Here is a 26,978-nt window from a genome sequence, read left to right on the forward strand (position 1 = left end):
AAATCATACTTGCAGCTTGCATTGTGATGAGCACACCGTTGAAACAGCACCTCTTTTCAGCAACAGCGGCTTAGCAAATCCTTTAGCAAATTGTCCAAGGTTTTCATTCAAAAATGTCTTTGGCGAAATGGTTCTAGCAAATAAATAAATGTGTCGAATTTCACAGGGATCTTCTCATAGACAAACATCAGCCATGCCCGTCGAGTGTTTGGTTCGTGGGAAGACTGTCAGCATTCCCTGTACAGCCTGGAACACTGCATTTACGACCGCGGTCCATTTTCAATATCCTTAGAAAAACATGGAAAACTTTCTTCTTTCAATTCCCGTGGAAGTAGGCTACACAGAGCCGCGCGCAGATAAACTAGTGTCTGAGATCTACGCAACCTCCATTTATGTTCCTGGGCCAAAACACCTGTGGGGTTGTCTGTAGGTAAATGTTGGGGCGTGACAGAGCCAAAAAAGGTGGAGCCCCGTTGGGACGGCACAGCGGGGGATTTTTTTTAAACCTATCGTTTCATAGCAGCAGTTACAAATTGTGAAATTTGCATTGGAAAGAGGCGTCAATGGACTTTGAGGTTCACTGTATGTCTATTTTAAACACCAAACTGTCATTTTTCAACTATGACAAGGTAAAATCGGTTTAGCAATGAATCAAGAAATGGGCAGTGTAGTTGCTTAAAAAAAATTGCTTATTTTATTGATGAAACGGCTAATTTGTAAACTTGCTCCGACTTTTCGATAACCCAGGTAAATAAACACTCAACGACGACAACGACTTCCACCCAAAGACAGTTTCTCTAAGGTCGTCTTAAACAAAAAAAACGTTGCGCCATCTACTCTTCAGGCGGTGAATTGTTTTCAGCACCCACAGTCTACGGAGAACCATAAACGAAAGAGTCTATCGTATCCGTGCGTATCCGTCCGTATCCGCCCGCCCATCCGTAAACGGAGTTTTGTGGTTCATGTTGTTTTAATTTGTAACTTGTATAACTGCATGCTCTTATGGGTCTTCCCTTTGGCACTTGTTTAGTTTTTTCACAATGTATGCTTCATGTTTTGGCTGCTTGCAATGTTTGGGACTACCTCGTTGTTATGATCAGTGACCTATTCTCTTTTGTAAAGCTCTCTCTCGGAAGTCACTTTGGATAAAAGCGTCTGCTAAATGCATAAATGTAAAATGTAGCATCCTTTATCAATGAACTAAGGCGCTTACAGATTACCACTTATAAAACACACACATTGTAACTATGTCCTAAAGTTCTATCACAGTACATATATTGTTATTTGGCAAGTAAGTTATTGTTATGGAGTAATCCAAAAGTAAAGTCAGTAATCTAGTAAAGTAAAGCATTACTTGTAAAAAGTAACTAGTAATGTGTAATCTATTACTTTTTTTGAGTAACTACCCCAACACTGACCAGGATAAATGACCAGGATTGAGAGAGGCTGATATAGAGGGAGTATAAGAGAAGCTAACAAAGTTGAATGCGCTTTTCCCTACTTACAACGTGGATAGCCGGTCACATGAGTGCCAAGTCTTCAGACCGGGAATGTTGTTACTGTCAAGTATTGCTTCCAGTATATTAACCAGTTTTCCAAAAAGACATTTCAAACTTATTTACGTTTTTGGAGGCATGATTTCAGTTTGCAGATGGTAACATTGGAATAGGGATTCCAGCTGAGATAGCACCAGTGAAAACGTTAGAATCAGCTTGTTTCAAAGTGGGTTCTTAATGAATGAATGCAATGAGTAAATACTAAAAAATATCACTAACATTTTAAGATTTCAGGGGAAGTTTGAGTCACATAGGTTAGGACCATTTTTACACAGGATTGCTTCGTTTCCTTACAACTTTTTTCAACTATGTGAGACTGCCACATACACTGTCACCATCCCATCTTGCAGGGTATTAGAAGAATTGCAGGGAAATTAGAAGAAAACACTGTTTCATTATACACTTCTCTCTTATAATTTTGAAGTGTAAATGAGCAGCAACAAATTAACTTTATCTATGTAATCTTCATAAATAAGTATGCATACTTATTTAAATTACTGAAATATTTCTTGTACAATTCAAGTAAAAAAAACTTGATGCTAGTTTTTAATTTGGCTACTGGTCATGCTGGTGGAGCTTATGACTGTTGTGTAAATTAAAGAAGCCTAATACTATGTGAATTAGTTATATAAAGAAATCTTCTTCCCATTCTTCCCCCCGTCCTAAACGAGGACTTACCTTTGGATTCAGTCCATCTACCTTCAGATTCTTGGAGAAGACATAGCTTTGTTACTGGGCGACAAAGCTCGTTGGTCTTGGTCTTGAGTTTCACTTGACAACAAAACCTTTCTTGGCCAGGTTTCCCAGATTCGTTAAGAAGCTCTTAACGCGAAGATCTTCTTAGGAATGTTTTAAGAGCGCTGTAGAACGCTCTTAGAACGTTCTTAAGAAGATCTCAGCGTTAAGAGCTTTTTTACGAATCTGTGAAACCCGGCCCTTGTCTGGAAAAGTCTCTACAAATTGAATTTCTAGGTGATGTGTCATCCACAATCAGCACCACATCATCAACACCGAAGTTTCTTCCAGGCGTTGACCATCGTTGACGTTCTTGGAGCTGCGTTGGGTATTCTTTACACCAAAGTTTCAGCAAGGTACTGGACTTACCTCCATCTGCAGTTAGAGTACTGATCGTCCTTACTAAATACTCCTGGTGGTAGCTCAGGTTTGACTTTAAGTAACACCAGTTGTTTGGTTTTAAGGCCTCTATATTATTGATGTCTGAAGATGCCTTTTTGATGGGCCTGCTGTTTGACAGCCTCAGCTGCACATAGCGAGGTATGAAGACCTTCTTTATCCAAAAGTTGTTCCTTTACCGTAACGTTTAAGAATTTTTCTTACTGAGGGAATCAGCCACTCTCAGCTTCCTCCATGATGCGAACCTGCTGGAGAATTGAAGTGCCACTGGACATCCTTTTGTTGCGAATCCTTAGGGATCTTGCTGGTGTTCCATTCTTTGATCGAATTGTTTCAACTCACTTTCAGATGACCTCAAGTTTGTCCCATTATCTGAGTACTATTATTATATCTTTGACCTGTCCTCTTCTGGCAAGTAATCTTCTAATTGGGTTAAGGCACGCATCAGAATCAAGTGAAGAAGCGAGTTCTAGATGTATGGTGAGGAAAGTAAAGATGACCCCATATCTCTTTACTTGCCCTTTTCCTCTTTTCACCAGGAATGGCCCGAATTAATCAACACCAACTCTTGTGAATGGAGGATCGTCAGGTAGGACCTTGCATTCTGGTTTATCCGCCATAAGTTGCTTGCCAGCAGTTCTGTGTGACCTTTTACATGTGACACACTTGGACACTGCGCTGACCAGCTGTCTCTGGTGTTCACTTACATCTTCCAACACCCACCTGGAGACATGCCATGTGCCAGCCTGTATCAAGTCTTCCAACTCTGCTTCCAAAAAACCAAGGCCAACAGGACATAATGACTACAGGCCCGTCGCCCTGACCTCTGTGGTAATGAAGTCTTTCCAGTGCATGGTGCTGGCACACCTCAAATCCATCACAGACCCTCTACTGGACCCCCTGCAGTTTGCTTACAGAGCCAACAGGTCTCTGGACGACGCAGTTAACATGGCCCCCCACTTCACCCTACAGCATCTGGACTTCCCAGCATCCTACGCCAGGATCCTGTTTTTGGACTTCAGCTCTGCCTTTAACACCATCATCCCCGCCCTGCTTCAGGACAAGCTCTCCCAGCTGAACGTGCCTGATTCCACCTGCAGGTGGATCGCAGACTTCCTGTCTGACAGGAAGCAGTGCGTTGTTGGGAACACAAGTCTCTGACTCCCAGTCCATTAGCACCGGATCTCTTCAGGGCTGCGTCCTTTCCCTCTGCTCTTCTCCCTGTACACCAACAGCTGCACCTCCAGTCATCCCTCCTGAAGTTTGCGGACGACAACACCCTCACTGGGCTCATCTCTGGTGGGGCCGAGTCTAATTACAGGTGGGAAGCTGGTGACCTGGTGCAGCCAGAACAACCTAGAACTCAATGCTCTTAAGACAGTGGAGATGGTTGTGGACTTCAGGAAGAATACAGCCCCACTCACCCCCAGTCAACACTGTAGTCTTTCCGCTTCTTGGGCACTATCCTCTCCCAGGACCTCAAGTGGGAACTGAACATAAGCTCCCTCACAAAGAAAGCACAACAGAGGATATACTTCCTACGGCAGCTGAAGAAATTCAACCTGCCAAAGACAATGATGGTGCACTTCTACACAGCCATCATTGAGACCATCCTCACCTCCTCCATCACCATCTGGTATGCCGCTGCCACTGCCAAGGACAAGAGCAGACTGCAGCGTATCATCCCCGCTGCTGAAAAGGTGACTAGCTGCAATCTGCCCACCCTCGAGGACCTGCACACCTCGAGGAACCTGAAGTGAGCGAGGAAGATTGTGGCTGACTCCTCCCACCCTGGACACACTCTGTTTCAGCCACTCCCCTCCGGCAGAAGGCTGCGGTCCATCAGGACCAAAACCTCACGCCACAAGAACCGTTTCTTTCCATCTGCCACTGGCATCTTCAACAAGGCCAAGGGTTCACACAGACTTTAAACCACAGACTTTAAACCATTGCCATATATTGCACCCATGCTATTTTTGCACCCATGTCATAATTACACTAAATACCCTATTTGCCTTTTTGTACATTATAGCCATTTTATTCTTAATATTTATTTTATTCTACATACCTGTCCCCTTAGTATAAGTTAGTATTAGTTAGACTTTGCACCTTTTGTATAGTATAGTTAGACTTATAGATTGACTCCTATATGTTGAATGTATGCACCCTGCGCCCAAGTAAATTCCTTGTCTGTGCAAACTTTCATGGCGATTAAAACCCTGATTCTGACAATAACTTTCTGATAGCACCATTTGCTCCACGGATCCAGAATTGTTGACGCAATTGAGCCAACATGTGGTTCCTTCCAGCATGAGCTGTAACATCATGAATATGTCTCCAAACAAGTATTGTAATGTGCGAGTCCTTGGGCAAGACTGGCTGCCTTAGAGTCATCTGGCATGGCCGCTTGGCTCCCCCTTCCGCCAACTCTTATGACTCCATCTTGAAGCCTTGGATTCAACTTATAAAGTGAGCTACTTTTCTTCACCCTTTGATGTTCCTTCAGCATTGCCAAGTCTTCTTTAAATCTTTATTGTCGACAGTGCTTCACAATTTCTGTCTCTGCTTTGGTCAAATCTTCACATGTTAGATGAGCTCCTTTGTAAGCTTTCTTGAACTGATCCTTTCTTTGATTTCAGTTCACCAACCATATCTTTCAATTTCAGATACCAGGCCACTGCACGTTTTAGCTTTATCCAGGATGAGTAGTGGGTCATTAACTGATCTATTGCATCTTTGGGCTCTTGGGCGCCTGAATGACATACACTTGAGTTACTCTTTTGACATCTGGGTCGTCAGCATCCAGCATTCCAGGATTTGGATTCTTGGGCCACTGGTCTGGTGCACAGAGCAAAAAACCTGGTCCTAAAATCCAACTTTCATTTTTCAAGAACTCTTCGACAGTTTGTCCTCTTGAGACATGATCAGCAGGATTCCGAGTGGTATTGACATATCTCCACTGTTAAGTCTGAGAGGGCTCTAAGAAGAATTCTATTAGCAACAAACGTCTTGCTGCTTACACTGTTCAAGTACTTTAGCACAGCCGTGCTATCTGTCAAGAAGATTGAGTTGCGAAGTTCCAGTTCAAGCTCTTTTCTCAGAAGCTTGTCTACCTTTACTGCAGCTTTGGCTCCAGCCAGTTCCATTCTGGATATAGTTGGAGACTTCAAAGGCACCACTCTCGCTTTTGCCATCATCAGAGTGGATTTAGCTCCCCCAACTGTAGTGCGCAGCAGCAGATAGCTTGTTGTTCCATAAGCATTTTTACTCACATCAGCAAAGTGATTTAACTGTGCAAAGACAAAACTGCTCTCTTGATGCATCTGTCGACTCCAAAATTCTCGAGCTGTTGCAGACCCGAGATCCATCTGTGAGATCCATCCTAACAATAATATCTGGCAGGTCTTCAACCCAGCTATACTTTGGCATAAATCTTGCAGGATTCTTTTGGAAGGCAGTACAACTGGAGCAAGAAAACATAACAGGTCAAAGATGGTACTCACGAGGGAAAACAGGCCTCTTCTAGTGAGCGGTCGATCTTTGAGGTTGATCTGGAATTTGAACTTGGCACCACTGAATTCACAATGTTCTCTCCATCTGCAAGTTGTCTTCATCAAGTCCAGATCTTGAAACCCCTTGCGCTCTGTCTTCTTCAGGAATTGAGTTGAGCAACTCCCAGCTGTTACTTGCCCATTTTGTTATTGTCATTGTTTGTCATTTCTTGGCGATGATGTTGCACCAAAGCAGGGCTCCAGACTAACTTTTTTTACTAGGAGCACAGTAGCCCCTGACTGAAAATGTTAGGAGTGCTAGCAGAACATTTAGGGGCACACCTTATATCGTCCTGCGATGCAATGCAAGTTGATAAAAAATACAAATCAATTATATTAAAATATATATATATTAAATATCATATCGGCCCCAAGTGCGTCGGCCCACCGGGAACCCACTTGTCTGGCAGTTCACACTATTGCACTGACAGTGCTCGCACTGTCTCAAAAACTTGCGCAAAATGCGACCATTTGGTCGCAGCCTGGAGCCCTGCAAAGATATGGACCAACATCTTCTATTCAACAAGCTCCTGCAACAAGTCCCACTTGGGGCCGATATGATATTTAATATATATAACTTTTAATATAATTAGACAAACATGCATCTTGAGTTGTAGATTTACATGACAACGAGGGTTATTTATTTGAATGAAACACAGTCAGAAGCATGAAATAACGTTAGCCCCGTTGCCAATAAACTAAATCATCACACATTCTACCGATGCTAGATCCTAGCAGGATACGTTAGCATTGCTAATAACTGTTAGCCACAACATCATACTACAGCTTGCGGTTGTGATGAACATAAGGTCGGAACAGCACCTCTTTTCAGCAACAGCTTCATAGCAAATCCTGTTTTACATGCTCCCAGGTTTTCAAAACTGTCCTCGGTGAAATGTTTGAGCAAATGTGTAATTGAGGGTCGAACTGCACAGGGATCTTCTCATAGACAAACATCACAGCCCATCGAGTTTTTGGTTCCTTAGGAAGACTCTGAAAAGTGTCAGCATTCTTTCTACAGCCTGGAACACTGCATTTACCACCGTAGTCCATTTTCAATATGCTAGAAAAACCTTTTCTTTGTAATTCTGTGGAAGTACACAGAGCAGGGCGCAGCAAATTATGGGGCATGACAAAGGTACAGACAAGAACCAAAAAAGGTGGAGCCCACCAACTGACGTCAGTTTGGTGTCTTTTTCAAACCTACCGTTTTACAGCTACATTTTTTATTGTGAAATTTGCATAGGAAATAGGTGTCAATGGACAATGAGGTTCACTGTATGTCCATTTTACCCACTGAACTGTCGTTATTCAACTGTGACAAGGTAAATTTGGTTCTTTAATCAATGACCCCTTGAAGAGATCCGTATCTTCTCTGTTGACTCTGACCTGATGGAACATGGCCTCCACATCGGCCATAATCGCCACTGTCTCTTGTCTGAACCTTGTGAGGACCCCCACTAGTGAGCTTGTTAGGTCCAGCCCCTGCAGAAGTTGTTGGTTCAGCGATGTTCCTTGAAAGCTTGCTCCGCAGTCAAAGACAACACGCAGTTTTTGCTTGACTTGGATGTCTGACAGCAGATTGTGAGGCAGATACCATGTATGCCCCTCAGTAGGCTTCTGTTTTGTACCATCAAGCTTCACTGCATAGCCTTTCTTCAGAATGTCATCCATGAAAGCAAGGTATTCTGTATAAAACTTCTGTAAAAATCTCTATCTCCGTAAGTTTAACTCGCGTTGCACAGCCACTGATCTGTTGTCTGGTATATACATTTGTTTCTCACTGGAAGACAAACTGGAATGACCATCCACAAGTTTCGAGGATTGTGATGCCATGTTCATAAACTAATAATCATCCTTGGATATTTCGATGTATATGTAACTTCCGTCAATTTGTTTGTCTTCAATATATTGCTTCCAATTCTGAGTGGTCCATTTTCTGTCCAACCTAATATAGTTCTTACGGCATATGGTCCATTGTCCACACTACTAACCAATTGTAGTGGCTCCATTGCCTTAGGAACATCAGCTACTGTAAGTAATCCAATCCCTGCTTGTATACTAGGCATTTTCACCTCTTTTAGGTGAGGCCAACAGTTAATATCCTCTTGGCGGGGAATATTGCCTGTGGTTACAGGAATCGTTTTTTGTGAAAACACCTCTGAAAGCTCAATAAACTGGTTGCAATCTAGACTACTGATTCTGAGTCCTGTCACAATGCAAGTGTTCACAACTGATTCATTTCCCATTGTTTGCAGCAAGATGCTTGCATACACTTAGCTGGTTTATCAGTGAATCTGTAGCAAAAGTACCTGAGCTACCTGGATCCAAAAGGGCATATGTTTTCACTGTCTTGGTTCCCTTTTGTGCCTTAACACACACTCGAAAGAGCACACTGGAGCACCGGCCCCAGTGACACCCAGAGGTTCCATCATTTGCACAAGGGCACTTGATATGGATTGTTGTTCACTACTTTCCTTAACCATTTCTCTATGTGAATATTTAGTCTTCATGTGCAGCAGCAGGGTGGGATGCAGTCAAGAGCATTCTTCACATTTAACCTTTTCTTTGCAGTCATTACCATGTTTTAAGCATCCAAAACACAGACCTTTGCTTTTCAAGAAGTCTTTATGTGGCTGCCTCACAAGTTTCTTGCAGACTGTGAGGCTATGCTGCTCTCCTTTGCAATAAACGCAAGGCTTGTTGTTTGCATCTGTTTGTCCTTTTCCGTCTTGGATTAATTGCCGCTTCTCTGGGAAACATCCACTGTTGTAAATACATTCTTTGGTTGGATTGCTACCGCACACTTTGGTTTTGAGTTTTGTTGAACTGTGTCTCTCGTTTTTGAGGTGATTTTTTATGTTTCCATAGAGTGGGTGTAATATGTACATACCTTGTTTGTTAAAGGAGTCATTGATTGCAAAACCAATTTTACCTTGTCATAGTTGAATAACGACAGTTCAGTGGGTAAAATGAACATACAGTGAACCTCAAAGTCCATTGACACCTTTTTCCTATGTAAATATCCAAATGAAAAAATGTGGCTGTAAAACAGTAGCTTGTCAACAAAGTCACCGGACTGACGTCAAGATACAGCCCTGGTCTGTATCTTTGTCACGCCCCAAAATGTACATCTAGACCAGCCCGAGGTAGCGTAGATCCCAATACTACTTTAGCTGCGCATTGCTTTGTGTAGGCTACTTCTAAGGAATTACAAAGAAGAAAGTTTTGAATTATAACAAGGATATTGAAAATGGACCACGGTCGTAGATGCTGTGTTCCAGGCTGTACAGGGAAGGCTAACACTCATAGTCTTCCCAAGGAGCCAAACATTCGACTGTTTGTCTATAAGAAGTTTGTTTATAAGAAGATCTCGGCAAAGTTCGACACTCAATTATTCATTTGCTCTGCACATTTCACCCAAGACAGTTTTGACAACCTTAGACAATTTCAAGCAGGATTTGCTAAGAAGCTGAACCTAAAAGAACTTAAAAAAAACTAAAAATGCTGTTCCGACCGTATGCTCATTGCAACCGCAAGCTGTAAGTACGTATGATTTTGTCGCTAACAGTTATTAGCAATGCTAACGTTTCCTGTCACGTCCATGCTCCTGACCACAAATCAAGTTTATCTCCTTCTCCCTGTTGTGTCTAAGCTAACTGACACATCCCAAACAACCTCCAATGGAACAGAACAGAGCATTCAAACAGCCTCCTGCAAGGACATGAGCCCTGCACAGATCTGCACCCCCCGGATGAATTCCCTTGTGATAGAACAGCCCAGTGACATAAACCTTCTCAAAGAAAAGCTACGCTAGGACATCCACCATGCTATTTCATTAGACATACCGGTCATCATCACAATCAGAACATTGCATGGTAAAATGCATGGTTACAAACCTGAAACTAGTGTTAGAAGTCACAGAACTATCCATATTCTACAGATTTATCAACCCCTGTTTTATCTGTTAATACCCCACAGATGAAACTGGCCCCTCTAAATGTTAGATCACTAAATAACAAAACATTTGTAGTTAATGATTTGGTCAAAGAAAACAACTTAGACTGCATCTGTTTAACAGAAACCTGGCTAAACAATGACACAGCAACAGCAACTTTGATAGAAGCGTGTGCGCCCGATTACAGCTTTCACCAAGTTTCTAGGAAATCAAAAAAAGGTGGAGGAGTCGAAGTATTTTTCTCCTCTGAACTGTTGTTCAAAATCAATGAGCTAGGTGAATCCCATCATATGAATATCTTGCTATAGAGCTCATAACCGAATCAATACTTGTTGTTATTATATATCGACTACCCAGGCACTCGCCAATATTCATACAAGAATTCTCCGAACTATTATCACTATGTGTCACTAGATATAACAAAGTAGTCTTAAATCTCCTCGACAGTTTCAATCTAACTCAACACATAACAGACCCAACACACTAGATCTAGTGATAACAACTGGACTAAATATCAATAATATTTCAATAACTGATATACCCATCTCAGACCATCATTGTATACTTTTTAATGTGGAAATCATCCTAACAAAAACCACCAAATAATTCTTAGTCCAAAGAAGATATTTAGACGATACAGCTATGATGACATTTTCTGAACAATTTGCTCTATATGAGCCAACTAATCATGATTGCTCTCTGAATGAAATGGTAGAGAACCTCAATGATGCACTATTATCTGTGTTACTCTGTTGCACCACTGAAAACCTAAAAGAAGTGCACAAGCAGAACCTCCCCATGGCTGAGAAAAAAAAAAAGTGAAAAGAAAATGCCGTGCAGCAGAGAGAAAGTGGAAGAAAACAAAGATCACTATCCATTAAAATATCTACGAAGATACACTAACCACCTATAACAAAACCATCCGTCTAGCAATGAGAGAATATTTCTCCAACATTATTACAGAAAATGCCAGAAATTCCAGAGTCCTTTTCTCCACCATTGACCAGCTGATAAACACTGTCCCTGCCCCCCCTCCATCCTCAGCAGTTAAATGTGAAGAGCTTGCTTTGTTTTTCAAGAACAAAATAACTTTGATCAGAGCTAGTACTAGTAATAGTGGGGTCGAAACTGACCATCAATCAGTAGATTCTGCGGTAACACTTTACAATAAGGGTGCATTAATTAGCAATCATGAATGCATTAACTAATGCATGAATCCTTATCAGTTAATACATAACTTAGAAAGTACTTAATGATGCACTGATCATGAACACATCATTTGGTAATAGAGAGTCACATGATTTACTATTAATTAAATCTGGAATCATGTATCAATTCCTATTGACATTAACACTTTAACTGATAGGTGAGTTAACTACTTTAGTTAATCGTGCAAACTATGACTGTTAGTTAACTGTGGAGGAGGGGATCCCTCTCTGAATTGCTTCTCCCAAGGTTTCTTCAATTTTTTCTCCCATTGGGAGTTTTTCCTTGTCTTCCTTGAGGGTTTAGGTTGGTTGAGGGGCAGTTCTATGGGCGCATGTGAAGCCCTCTGTGACATGCTTGCGTGTACAAAGGGCTATACAAATACATTTGATTTGATTTGATTGAACTGTGTGAACTAAAACCCTGAGTTAACAGGGTAATTCATGTGTTGGTTACGACAATGGCGGCATCCATGGATTGAGACGGTACTTCATCATTTGTTAATAGTAATGTGCCTCCTCAAGTTAAGTCATATCATGAGATACATTCACTAATCATTAACTAATTATTCACTCAACAAATACGTACTGTTTTTTCAGAGAGACAACTTAAAAAATATATATATTATGAGTTGGAATACTGCATTACAGTCAAAATAACTTTTTGACGAATGGATGACAACCATGCCATTTGCAAAACGTTTTATTTCACTCAAAAACACATGCAAGGCCACCTTTCTAAGAAGAAGTCCACTCGAAGTATCGACCAGATCTTCCGTAGAAAATGCCTGGCTGCAACAGATCCTGGATTCTGGACCGATTCATGACGGTGAACTTCTATCTTCGAACGTTAACTTTCCACCATCCCCTAAGCTCAGCATTATACATAAACTTGAAAAGGGTGAAAGCTAACAGAGAATAATTAAGCATTTGAATGGTAAAGGCAAACTACGTGGAGCTAACTGACCTCCGTCCGTCCGTCCGTCATCTGCCGCTTGTCCGGGGATCGGGTCGCGGGGGCAGCGACCTAAGCAGGGAGGCCCAGACTTCCCTCCCCACGGCCACTTCCACCAGCTCTTCCTGGGGGACCCCGAGGCATTCCCAGGCCAGCCGAGAGACATAGTCCCTCCAGCGTGTCCTGGGTCTTCCCCGGGGCCTCTTCCCAGTGGGACGTGCCCGGAACACCTCACCAGGGAGGCGTCCAGGAGGCATCCTAATCAGATGCCCGAGCCACCTCAGCTGGCTTCTCTCGACGCGGAGGAGCAGCGGTTTCAACACATTCATGATCTCGTCCTTTCGGTCACTACCCATAGTTCGTGACCATAGGTGAGGGTAGGAACGTAGATCGACTGGTAAATAGAGAGCTTCGCCTTTCGACTCAGCTCCTTCTTCACCACGACGGACCGATGCAGAGCCCGCATCACTGCGGACGCCGCACCGATCCGCCTGTCGACCTCGCGCTCCATTCTTCCCTCACTCGTGAACAAGACCCCGAGATACTTGAACTCCTCCGCTTGGTTCAGGATCTCCTCCCCGACCCGGAGATGGCACTCCACCCTTTTCCGGTCGATTACCATGGCCTCAGATTTGGATGTGCTGATTCGCATCCCAGCCGCTTCACATTCGGTTGCGAACCGCTCCAGTGAGAGCTGAAGGTCACGGCCCGATGAAGCCAACAGGACCACATCATCCGCAAAAAGCAGCGACCCGATCCTGAGGTCACCAAACCGGACCCCCTCAACACCCTGGCTGCGCCTAGAAATTCTGTCCATATAGGTAATAAACAGAATCGGTGACATAGGGCAGCCCTGGCGGAGTCCAACCCTCACCAGAAACAAGTTCGACTTACTACCGGCAATGCGGACCAAACTCTGGCACCTGTCGTACAGGGACCGGACAGCCCCGATCAGGAAATCCGCTACCCCGTACTCTCGGAGCTACCCCCACATGAGCCCCCGAGGGACACGGTCGAACGCCTTTTCCAAATCCACAAAACATGTGTAGAGTGGTTGGGCGAACTCCCATGTACCCTCCAGGACTCCGCGGAGAGTATAAAGCTGGTCCACTGTTCCAAGGCCAGGACGAAAACCACATTGCTCCTCCTGAATCCGAGGTTCGACAATCCGACGGACCCTCCTCTCCAGGACCCCTGAATAGACTTTCCCAGGGAGGCTGAGGAGTGTGATCCCCCTAAAGTTGGAGCACACCCTCCGCTCCCCCTTTTTAAAGAGGGGAACCACCACCCCGGTCTGTCAGTCCAGAGGCACTGTCCCCGATGTCCACGCGATGTTGCAGAGTCGTGTCAACCAAGACCTACAACATCCAGAGCCTTAAGGAACTCCGAACCTCATCCACCCCAGGGGCCCTGCCCCAGAGATAGAAGGGCCCCCCCCCGATGTCCCCAGACTCTGCCTCCACGTCGGAAAGCGTGTTGGTGGAATTAAGGAGGTCTTCGAAGTATTCCTTCCACCGATCCAGGACGTCCCCGTCGAGGTCAGCAGCGCACCATCCCCACCGTATACAGTGTTGACAGAGCACTGCTTCCCCCTCCTGAGCCGCCGGATGGTGGTCCAGAACCTTTTTGAAGCCGTTCGGAAGTCATTCTCCATGGCCTCGCCGAACTCCTCCCATGCCCAGGTTTTTGACTCCGCGACCGCCAAAGCCGCGTTCCGCTTGGCCTGCCGGTACACATCAGCTGCCTCTGGAGTCCTACCAGCCAATAAAGTCCGATAGGCCTTTAGGTCCCTCACCTCCGGAGTCCACCACCGGGTCCGAGGGTTACCGCTGCGACCTGCACCGACCGCCTTGCGGCCGCAGCTCCGGTCAGCCGCTTCAACAATGGAGGCCCGGGACATGGCCCATTCGTACTCAATGTCCCCGCCCCCCCCCGAGACATGATCGAAGCTCTCCCGGAGGTGGGAGTTGAAGCTCCTTCTGACAGAGGGTTCCACCAGCCGTTCCCAGCAGACCCTCACATTACGTTTGGGCCTGCCAGGCCTGCCCGGCGTCCTCCCCCACCATCGAAGCCAACTCACCACCAGGTGGTGATCAGTTGACAGCTCCGCCCCTCTCCTCACCCGGGTGTCCAAGACATGCGGCCCTAAGTCCGATGACATGACTACAAAGTCGATCATCGAACTGAGACCTCGGGTGTCCTGGTGCCAGGTGCACATATGGACACCCTTATGCTTAAACATGGTGTTCGTTATGGACAAGCCGTGTGTAGCACAGAAGTCCAACAACAAAACACCACTCGGGTTCAGATCGGGGGGGCCGTTCCTCCCAATCACGCCCCTCCAGGTCTCACTGTCATTGCCCACATGAGCATTGAAGTCCCCCAGGAGGACGAGGGAATCCCCGGGAGGAGCGCTTTCCAGCACCCCCCCCCCAGAGACTCCAAAAAGGGTGGGTACTCTGAGCTGCCGTTTGGTGCATAAGCACAAACGACAGTGAGGACCCGTCCCCCCACCCGAAGGCGGAGGGAGGCTACCCTCTCGTCCACCGGGGTGAACCCCAATGTACAGGCGCCGAACCGAGGGGAAACCAGTATTCCCACCCCAGCTCGACGCCTCTCACCAAGGGCAACTCCAGAGTGGAAGAGAGTCCAGCCCCTCTCAAGGAGACTGGTTCCGGAGCCTATGCTGTGCGTCGAGGCGAGGCCGATTATATCTAGCCGGAAACTCTCTACCTCGCGCACCAGCTCAGGCTCCTTTCCCGCCAACGAGGTGACGTTTCCATGTCCCTAAAGCTAGCTTCTGCAGCCGAGGATCGGACCGCCAAGGCCCCCGCCAACTGACCTCACTCATACAAACTTAACAAAGCTTTTTTACCCATTATAGTTAGACCTAGACTAGCTAACTAGTCAGCCAGCTGACAGACTCTAACCTATCTATTTAAAGACGATGAGGTGATTATAGAAATGATCAAAAACAGTATATACTAAAATGAATGTGGCTAGCAGTTTCGCCAAGCAAAAAACTGAAATAGGTTGCTGCAGTTTGTCTGTCCATTGAAGCTGGGCTTCAACAGGGAAATGCACTGTGACGCTACGGAAATGTATGAGAAGGAAATCAGTCAGTCGACCTGCTACTATACGCAGCTGATTCTGAACTCATTCGTCTGCAAGATGAATGTGTTCTAACACATTTAAAATTTTAACACTATAGTAAATATTTTACCATACTTTTTTTTGGGGGGGGGGAAACTGAGCTTAAAGAAAATGCCACTGGTGAAAAGTTAACATTCTAAGTTAGGAGTTCACCGTCATGAATCGGTCCAGAATCAAGGATCTGTTGCAGCCAGGCATTTTCTACAAAAGATATGATCGATACTTCGAGTGGACTTCTTCTTAGAAAGGTGGCCTTGCATGTCTTGTTCGAGTGAAATGAAACGTTTTGCAAACGGCATGGTTGTCATCCATTCGTCAAAAAGTTATTTTGACTGTAATGCAGGATTCCAACTCATATTAGAGTTTATTTAAATGTTGTCTCTCTGAAAAAAACAGTAAGTATTTGTTGAATGAATAATTAATTAATGATTAGTGAATGTATCTCATGTTATGACTTTACTTGAGGAGGCACATTACTATTAACAAATGATGAAGTACCGTCTCAATCCATGGATGCCGCCATTGTCGTAACCAACACATGAATTACCCTGTTAACTCAGGGTTTTAGTTCACACAGTTCAATCAAATCAAATCAAATGTATTTGTATAGCCCTTTGTACACGCAAGCATGTCACAGAGGGCTTCACATGCGCCCATAGAACTGCCCCTCAACCAACCTAAACCCTCCTTCCTTAATCCACATACACAGGCTGTAGCTGAGGCCTAGATCAAGGAGTTTGGTGATCAGCCGGTTCGAGACGATGGTATTAAAAGCCGAGGTGTAATCTATGAAGAGTAGTCTCACATATGTGTCCTTCTTGTCCAGGTGTGTCAGCGTTGTATGGAGGGCTGTGACGATAGCGTCGTCAGTGGACCTGTTTTCCCTGTAAGCATACTGATGCTGGTCCAGGGAGCGAGGAAGGGCAGCCTTAACGCGCTAGCCATCAGCCTCTCAAAGCACTTGGCGTGATGGGAGTGAGCGCCACAGGTCTATAGTCATTTAAAGTGCTGATGTTGCTTTGCTTGGACACTGGAATAATGATTGTCGTTTTAAACAGGTTGGTACGGCCGCTTTTGCTAGAGACATGTCTTTACGGACAGAAAAATGTCCGTAAAGACATCTGCGAGCTGGTATGCACATTCTTTGAGCACTCTTCCTGGAATGGCATCTGGCCCTTCTGCCTTCTTTGTGTTCACAGACCTGATGATGCGTCTTACTTCAGTGTTTCCCACACATAGACTAATTTGTGGCGGTGCGCCACAGAATCAACACCGGCCGCCACACATTGCGTTTTGTGAAACATTTTTTTATCGCTATTTAGGTTAAAACACGGAGCGTATTCCCTTTCCCCTGCCCTCCCCCCCGTCACTCATGCGTCTTTCTCACATATGCACAGTCACAACGTCAGCACACGTTAGCAACAATGCATACATTCGCCGTTCTAGTAAGACTGAAAGCTATATTAGCGAGCTTTCAGCATTAGTGCCGTAGCTAAAAGTCGACTCCCCCCCCCCCCCCCCCCCCCCGGCCTGACGACCCCCACCCCCCGCCACAACTAGATTTCTAATCTGTGGGAAACACTGTACTTCCTCTGTTGTTACCATGGCTGTGTGGTCTGTGCCAGCAGGTGGGGGAGCAGCTCCATTATCTAGCCCAGATGTCTCGAAGCGGGCATAGAAATGGTTTAGCTCCTCTGCTAAGGAGGCATTGGTGTTTGTGGGTGGGTTGCGGCTTCCCCTGTAGTTGGTGATCTGTTGATTGCTTTGCAACACTTGTGTTGGGTCTCTGTTGGTGAAGTGGCCCTCAATCTTCTCCCTATACATGGCTTTGGCCTGCTTGATACTTTCTTTCAAGTTGTGCCTGGCTATGCTGTACTGTGCTCTGTCACCTGATTTAAAAGCTGCAATTGGCAATGGGAATAACGTTGTTTCATGTTCCTGACTGTGTTTCATTCAATTAAATAACCCGTGTTGTAACGTAAATCACACGATGCATGTTTGTCCAGATCTTTGTCAGCTTATTTTTCAGCAAGATATCTAGAGCTAGCTAACTGAAGCTGAGTTGAATCACGATATAGTTTGGTTGCTAAACTGCAACGTTCTACCCACCTTAGTCAATCCAGTTTGCTTCGACAACAGAAGTGGAAACAACTAACGTTATCATTTCAAATGATATGTAGTCAATCTGTTGAAAACAGTGCTGTGTAGACACAATAGATTTATTTGCACATTTTATTTCAAGTCTCCAACTTTTTTCAGTGAGTGCTGCTGTTGGCCGTGTTGCGTTTTTGCTCCCCAGCTTCACTCGTTGACAACCAACCAATCAGTGTGCAGCTCATCTCAATATTAATGAGGATACCATAAAAGGAAAAAAGCTAGTGTTTTTTCCCAGAAAAATTGTAGAGGATCTATCAGGGGGCATAGAACAGCACCCGGGCCATTTTCAACCCAACCAATGTTACATACCCTGATTGTCTGCCAATCCAAAGCACCTTTTATATAGGCTTCTGCTATCTGGTATTCATCTAAAAAAAACTCTTTAAGCATTTGTTTAGCTACTGAAGCTACTGAAGGTTCCATGTGGATGCAGCTCTTAACCAATTTGTGTGTTTGTCCACTTGTGTACTGCAGCAAAATGAATGTTGAATGTTGTAATTGTGAGATCCGGAAGTAATGATGCTTTGTGATTCTTCACAAGGTACTGTGACGGAATGTGTTGGCTTGCTGAGAGATGGCTTTGCATACCTAACAAGCACCGGTCTATCCTTGACTTCCATGTTCAGTACAGGCAAAGATCTTTGAGGTGTTGCCGTATGAACCTTGTGTACATCCTTGGTTGTAGGCAAGTCTTGTAGTGGTGATTGAAAGGTATTGTTCAGCTTGGTTTCACCAATCCTTTCATCCACTTCAATGATGTCCACGTGTGTATTCATATTTTTGTAAAAGGTTTTTGCATCTGACTCGGCAAGAGCAGTCTGCATAGCATGCATCTATTTTCTAGCCCTTATTGCCTCTCAATTCTCTTTTGCACAGCCTCAAACTCTGCCTCTCTACGTCTAACCTCTTTCATCCATTCCTCGCTTTTCCAGAAAAAATCTTTCATTTATTTTTAGAATCTAACCAATTATCTTGATTATTCAAAAAAGTGTCCTCATATATTTTCTCAAACCAGAATTTCAGTTGGAGAATTCTTGATGCAAGAACTAAAGTCAACGCGCAATGTATTTTTAACAAGATCAATATTGGCATTGTCTTCCATTAATTGCTCAATTTGCTTTACCATGCTACTTAACTGTAGCATGTGCCTGCGTGCAAGCACTTGCCTTGACTTGCGTTCTTCTACAGCCTGTTTAGTCATCCTTTTTTCACTGTCTTGTTCATCCATAACCAGCAAAATTTCCACATTAATGAATACAAAAATGCCAAAGCACCTTAGAATAATCTTTAATTTGTTCCACTTCAAGCCAAAGCAATGTTTTGCCGCACTGCCGTCCTTGTAGGATAGCCTCAATTAGCTACTCGACAGATATAACTTACGACTCGTCTTCTGTTCTTTAGTTAGGCTGTTCCAAATTCCTTTAATCCGTGCAGAGCAGGTTTTTTGACTAACGTAGGTTTCCAAAATGAAGCTCTAGCTTTGACACTCTTACTCCCTTTCTCCTGAACCGAATTCCCCAAGCAAAAATACATGTGCACTTGAATATGTTTTCCGTTCATCCAAACATTGAATGTTTATCTGCCTTACAAAACATTTGCAATTTACAATTGTAATTTATTGTTGCCACTGTAAAATAATGAGACACAAGAATTGCGCTTTTATCATTTTCTACACGTACTTGAAAGAAATGCACTCTATATAATTAAATTCTTATAATTTTGCACATAATTAAATTGTACATAGTAGGTATATTTATACATATATGTGACACCCTCTGCTGAAAAGGGGCGGTTGTCGGCCAAGGTCATTTCTCAGTTTTTGACAGATTCTAAAGTGCATATTGTGAGCTTTCAAATTATGTGTCATATATTGTAATCTGAAAATATTTGAAGAAAGTGCATGTATTTGAAATTTGGTAAACCTGTAATGCTCTAGCCCGGGTATTCTGCTTCAAAGATTTTAGACCTTTTCATGCCATAAGAGAAGTGTCATTGTTTTGTGATAAAGAAGCATCGAGCGCCGGTTATTTCACTGCAGTGAAGAAAAGAAAACGACAACAATATTCAGTGTTTCCCACAGATTAGAAATCTATTTCTAATAGGGGGGGGGGGGGGGGGGGGGGGGGGGGGGTCGAAATAATTCCTTTGTTAATAATTTGTTACACAGAACTTTATTATATTAAATATTAATCAAAAATTATTCAAAAAATCAACAACGACAAACAAATAATTTCTGCAAATGCAGGTAGCAACGCTAGTGCTAAATAATTATTTAACTGGTCAGCTCCATGATGCCGGGTAAGTAGCTAGCTCCTCAGACTTCTCACCAAAAGAAGGGGAACCTTCGACATGTTCGTAGGTACCTAGCGAAAAGTAGCCTCAACTCTCCTAGACCTTTAGTTACGCCACTAATGGTGAAGGCTCGCTGATATAGCTGTCGGTCTTACTAGAACGGCGTAGGTATGCATCGTTGCTGACGTAGTGGCTGTGTGCGTACGTGAGAAAGACCCGTGACCGCAGCTGAACGAATACGCTGCGTGTTTTAACCTAAATATTGTAAAAATTAAAATATAATAAAATATTACGGAATGCGATATGTGGCGGCCGGTGTTGATTCTGTGGCGCACCGCCACAAATTAGTCTATGTGTGGGAAACACTGATATTCTATATTCCATCAAATTCCAGGATCCTGATTTCTTGACTTATCCGAGATGTGTGTTTTATACCCAGTATTTTTGTTCTGACTAGATTGCAATTTACCTGGCCCGATTATGGTTCAAGTTGTGTTAAGTTGTTGGTGCCAATGGCATCTTCTGAAAATAACCTGAAAGATGAGCAAGAGAAATCATCATGCTCACAATGCAAAGCCCGATATTAGGGGCAGAAGCCTCCCCGAGGCCCCCCCATGCAAAAGATTTTAATATATATATTCATATTGTTATTACTATGATTTTTATCAAGATATATTACAGGGATGCAAACACATGTATGGTCAAAAAAGAGAGAGGTAATTGAAGCCCTCACCCCGTGGCAAATATCCATATACTTACATTGCCACCAACCCCCTGACATCCCTGGCCCACCCCTTTTTGCACAGAGTAAAATTACATTCTGAAGATCAAAATACAGCGACAATAATTTGTAATATTCAATGTAATTTTTTATTCCGAGACAAATTCTTATTAAATTATCTAGCAAGTCTTCTGGTTTTACTCTTCCTTCCGCTTTTTCATGGCCACCTCTAAGAGCACTAATTGTTGATGATCCTAGCCAACTCCTTCAGCTGAGTAACAGCCTGGGAATGGCCCCTCACCACAAGATCAATGGAGGGCAAGGCCAGTAGGTTCTTACTTTTGAGAGGTAGTTTGTTCTACTTGCCACAAGCTGTGTATGCCATGGTCACCTTCCTAATAAAATCCATGACAGTAGGAGATTTCTTTAAGACTGCAAGGGAAGCTCGGCTTCCCCTAAAACAGCGGTACTCAATTAGAAACTCGAAAGGTCCACTCAGCACTTTCCTTCGTTTGTCGCCGCAAGTAATTAACTCGCCCTGGGCGCACAATGTGCTAGGACTGCCACTGCTATTACTGTATCTGAAGTAATTTTCCCGAAATTCAGCCTTGGTGCATAATTACAGCCACTACGAGCAGTCCCACACTAAGCTTTCCTCAAAACGCGCTGTTTGTGTCTGTAGCTTTAAATGCTAATGAGGAGGAGAGGGCGGCAACATGCGCTAATGTTTACAACGGATTTATCGCAATGGCTCATAGACCCTGTTGCTGAAAGATGCCTCGAATTGAGCCATTCTCATCTGATCACCCTGGTTTGCAGAGGTGCACACTCATAGTCATTTCAATGAGGAGAAAGGCGGATATTGCACGCCATAACACCAACAGCAGAATGGTTATCCAAATAACAAAGAAGTGTACAACAATCGCGTTACAGCATTTGTATTCACACACACACACTTGATGCCATCTACCTTTATATTAGCGACAGTAACTCAGCTGGCTCGTAGCCCCGTTGCTGTAAGATGCCTCGAATTTGCTCATTCTCATCTGATCACCCTGGTTTTCAGAGGTGCACACATAATCATTTCAATGAGGGGGAAAGGCGGATATCGCGTGCGCCATGACACCAACAGCAAAATGGTTATCCAAATAACAAAGAAGTGGACAACACTGGCGTTACAGTGTTTGTATTCACACACACACTTGATGCCATCTACCTTTACATTAACAACAGTAACTCAGCTGTTAGGTGCAGAGCTAATGTTACAGCCACATTCTAAGGGTAGCAAGCTGGGTAACCATATACAGTAAAGCAACAAAATGATATAGCGTTAGTTAACTTACTTGTCCAAGGTTTGTAGCTTGACCAAGGAGAGTTAGTATTGATCCAGAATTTAATTTCAGCAAGGCTAGCTTTGTATTGGCTCAAGTTAAGGAAACAGTAGTGGCTGAAATGTTTGGCGCAGACATACAAAAGTTTGGGAAGTTGTGGCGGCGCATTTCCAGCGAAAATAAAATTAAGATACTGGCTGTGCAGTGGCTTGGATGAAGGAGCTAAAAAAATACTTTTTTTTTATTTGTACATCCAAGCACTGAGCAACTGTTATGCTTCGTTTGTTTGCTCGCCATGATGTCTCTCCAGGAAAAACCGATATTGCGGGCAAAGCAGAGAGAAGGGCGGTAGCCTGGCTCCTTGTGACGTCACAAGGAGCAGATTTTCAAACAGAGCGTTTGAGCCTTAATTTTCTCAAAGGCGGAGAAGAACACCCAGGGCTTGGTTTACGCCTATCGAAAATTCTAGCTACTGGGGGACCAAAGGCAGGCTATGGGAACTCATATTAATGTTAAATAACCTCCTAAAGTGATGTTTTCATGTCATGTGACCTTTTAAGAAATCGCCATTGATTGTAATACATTGTAACACGCACCCCTAGCCAGCCACGTGAACATGCAGTCTAGTGTGCACACACACAGCCCAGCGAACACATATTTACAAACAACTGGATTGAACAATTTAATGATCAGGCTGTGGCTGCCTACTGAAAAGAACATAGGCTAGATAATCAGTGTGAGACTAGTTTAAGTCCACTCGTCTACTTTTTTCAGTCAATTTGGCGAAGCAGGTCAAATTCGTTTGACATCACCTTCATGCAAAGCCATTGTTGTCTTGCATACTTTGATACCAACAACGACACATGACACTGAGAACGTGGACTTCACTACGGGTGGGTAAATGCATCAAAATGCTTCTTTTTTTTTTTATCTCCCATGCCGGGGCCCCCTAGTGGCCGGGGTTCGGGGCAGCAGCCCCTCCTGCACATTGCACATTGAACGCAGCCCATACTGCATAACCTGCTACTTTTTTCTGAATTTACTTAGGATCTTGGACACTTTCGGATGTGCGTTGGAGCCCGGGAGTCCATTGTTCAAATTGTTTACCACCGGGAACAGCTGATTGCACTGAAGAGCGTGTCTGTGTTGCCTAGAGACAAACATCCCCGCGGAGCTACGAAGGAAGACTTGAAAAAGTATCGCTTTTCAGGAATCAAGTGACGTCAAGTTCTCGAGATGTCAGTCTCACAATCGTCATTGACAACTTGATAAATAAAGGTTATGTGACAAATGTTTTGATTAGCAAGTGTAAAAAATATGTTATCATATATCTTGTTGTATTATAAACAACTTAACGTCTTTGCTTCGGACGTCACTTTGACACTTCGACTCTGTCCACGTGGTTTCTGCCCATTTGAAGCCAGCTCGACATGTTTTTGTCGTTACCAAATGTTTCGAAAGGTCAATACCGCTTCCTGAGCAGGGTATCGAGCGTAACATCACTACTCTGCAGTCCCACTGGATTACTTTCACCTGCTGAGGGCGGACAGGACGGAGGACAGTGGTAGGAGGAGAGGACGAGGCCTGGCTGTGTTTGTTAATGAGAGATGGTGCAAGCCAGGTCACTGCATGGTGAAGGTGGAATTGTGCTGCAAGGACATTGAACTGTTAGCGGTTAGCATGAGGCCATTTTACCTGCCCTGGGAGTTTACAGTTATTGTGATAGCTGTGTACGTGCCCCCTCTGCTAAGGCTGACACTGCCTGTGATACACTGCTCTCAGTTACCAGCAGGCTGCAGACACGGCACCCACAGGCCCTCTTTCTCATCTCTGGGGACTTCAACCATGCTCCCCCCTCCTCTGTGTTGCCAACATTTACACAGTACGTCACCTGTACTGCCAGGAACAATAAAACACTTGATCGGTTCTATGCGAACACCAAGGAGGTATATTCTACATCCCCACTGCCTCCCCTTGGCAGAGCTGACCACAACATCGTCCATCTACAGCCTGTGTATCAACCTGTGGTGCACAGACAGCCTGTGGAGAGACGCGTGGTGAAGAGGTGGACTACAGAGAGCGAGGAGGCTCTGAGGGACTGCTTCAACACCACAGTGTGGACTGAGCTCTGTTACCAACACGGGGAGGACATCAATGCCACCACAGACACTATAACAGGCTACGTCAACTTCTGTTTTGAGAACACTGTGCCATCCAAAAAGGTACGGTGTTTTGCAAACAACAAGCCGTGGATTACCCCGGACATCATAGCTCTCCTGAAGGAGAAGAAGAGCGCTTTTAGTTCAGGGGACAGGGAGTAGCTCAGGTCTGTACAGAAGGAGCTGAGACGGAAGATCAGGGAGGGCAAGGCCAACTACAGGAGGAAGTTGGAGAACCAGCTGAAGAAGAACAACACCAGGGATGTGTGGAAGAGCCTCAAAACCATCTCAGGCTTCAAGGCACCCCTCCCCCAGGCTGAGAGGGACCTGCACAACTATTACAATAGGTTCAACGAGTCACCCACCACTCCCCCTAGACAGCTGCCTCACACCTCGTCACCTGGACAATGCCCCGCCCCACCAGCCCTGCACACCTTGGGCTCGGCACTTTCCACCATCCACTCACAACCCCAAGGACCCACCCCCACCCCACCCCCTAGCTTTCACACCTGCCCAGGTGAGAAAACAGCTGAGGAGGATGAATGCAAGGAAGGCAGCTGGACCAGACGGTATCAGCTCCAGGCTCCTGAAATCCTGTGCGGACGAACCGTGTGGGATCATGGGGGCATGTCTTCAACCTGAGCCTCAAGCTGAGCGGGTACCACAGCCATGGAAGACCTCCTGCTTGGTACCAGTGCTCAAAACACCGCGCGCTAAGGACCTCAGCAGCTTCAGGACGGTGCCTCTCACGTCACACATGATGAAGACACTGGAGAGACTGATCCTGGGCCACCTCCACTCTGAGGTGAGCTCAGAAATGGATCCACTGCAGTTTGCCTACCGACCTGGAATCGGGGTGGAGGACGCTGTGATCTTCCAGCTACATCGTGCCCTAACTCACCTGGAGAAGCCTGGCAGCGCTGTAAGGATCATGTTCTTTGACTTCTCCAGCGCATTCGACACCATTCAACCGGTGCTTCTGAGGGACAAGCTGGTGTGGGCTGGTGTGGATGTACCCCTGGCAGAATGGACCCTGAACTACCTCACAGTAGTACACTGCCCCAGTTTGTGAGAACTGTGTGTCTGACCTCCTGACCTGCAGCGTGGGTGCCCCTCAGAGGACGGTGTAGCGCCCTTCCTCTTTACCCTCTACACTGCTGATTTTAGACACAACTCAGATGGCTGCGTCCTGCTCAAATTGTCTGACGACTCCGCCATAGTCGGATGATGACGACGCGGAGTACAGAAGACTGACGCAGGCTACTGGTGTCAACCAAACCACCTCCTCATCAACATGGGGAAGACCAAGGAGATGGTGGTGGATTCCCGCAGACACCGTTCTGCTCCCCCACCTGTGAACATCCAGGGAATGGACATTGAGAGGGTGGAGTCCTACAAGTACCTGGGTGTTCACCTGAACCACGGACTGGACTGGACTGACCACACTGACGCGCTGTACAGGAAAGGTCAGAGCATGCTCTAACTCTTGAGGAGACTGAGGTGTCCCCTGCAACCTTTGGAGTGCAGGGGACACCCCTAAGGACTTTCTATGACTCGGTGGTGGCATCAGCCATCCTGTATGGCATCACTGAGGGGGAAAGGAAGAAGCTGGACAAGGTCATCAAAAAGTCCAGCTCAGTCCTGGGCTGTCCTCTGCACTCAGTGCAGGAGGTGGACAGAGACGGGTCCTGGCAAAACTGACATCCATGCTGGATCACAAGTCGCACCCCCTGCAGGACTCACTGTCTCACTTACTTTATATATTATCATATTATTTTATACCCTTATATCCTTATCTTCATATTGTACTTTCTATATTTATTTGTACTCTGAGTGCTGTTCTGTACCCTGCTGCTGATGCAATTTCCCCACTGCGGGACAAATTAAGGATGATCTTATTTTGTATTTTCTGGAAGTTGATGATCACATGGCAGTTATTAACCATGGCTTGTAATGCTCATTTTGCAAGCTGGCCCCATGTCATGAAATGAATAGATTCCTGTTACTTGTGTACAAACTAAATGCATGCACATTACTACAAAGATTTTCTATTCCTCTTCCCCTCCAAATGTTTGTCATTATAGACAGTGTTAAAGTGCAGGTGTCTCTCGAATCCAATGTAACACCCCTAACATGATGGTAGTTTTAGAACCACTTTGTTTTGTTTATTGCTGTTTTAAAAAATCGAATTGAATCGAATTACTGTTACATTAATCAATCTCTCCACTCTCACTACAGATTAATCCAGGTACAGTGGGATTCTATCGTATCCAGTACAGCTCATCCATGCTTGAAAGCCTGCTACCTGGTATCAGAGACCTCACCTTGCTCCCTGTAGACCGGCTGGGTTTGCAGAATGATCTCTTCTCCCTGGTGAGATTACTATATTCTCCAATTAAAATGTGCAGAGCGTACTAAAATCAGTATAGAAAAGTGGACACTTAACCACTTAGCGACTTGGCTAGTTAAATGACTACTGAAGAATTACATGGTTTAATTAAAATCCAACCAGCAAAGTTGGTTACTTTTACCTGATAATTTCCTGTCCATCAGTAAGCTAAATTAACTAGGTAGTCACCATTTTTTATTGTTAGCATCTTTTTTGTTGCTATGGTCCGGGTTAGTTGCTTCATTGCTGAAAAGAGTAGGTCATTAAACATTGCGACTATAGCCAGAAAAAGGGGTGGGGTGTTTTGCCCTTGGGACAATTAAGTTGTGTTTTGAAGTAATTAAATACAAAGCATTTCATAGTTAAATCAAGGAAATTAGAATCTAACAACTATTAAATGACAATTTAAGATTTGTC

General features: G+C 44.6%; 1 protein-coding gene across 6 annotated transcripts in view; it reads left to right on the plus strand.

Annotated features, from left to right (window-relative positions):
- npepps (aminopeptidase puromycin sensitive) overlaps positions 1-26,978 on the plus strand; it is a 215,139-nt gene that overhangs the window by 95,825 nt on the left and 92,336 nt on the right. For 5 of the 6 annotated variants that reach the window (XM_047043674.1, XM_047043669.1, XM_047043671.1 and 2 more), the window contains one exon: positions 26,411-26,545. The exons of the other annotated variant lie outside the window; for it this stretch is intronic. In XM_047043674.1, coding sequence (XP_046899630.1) covers positions 26,411-26,545 — 135 coding nt within the window. The remainder of the gene's footprint in view (positions 1-26,410; positions 26,546-26,978) is intronic. 6 annotated transcript variants of the gene reach the window in all.

Source organism: Hypomesus transpacificus, chromosome 21 (assembly GCF_021917145.1).
Source record: "Hypomesus transpacificus isolate Combined female chromosome 21, fHypTra1, whole genome shotgun sequence".
NCBI lineage: Eukaryota > Metazoa > Chordata > Actinopteri > Osmeriformes > Osmeridae > Hypomesus > Hypomesus transpacificus.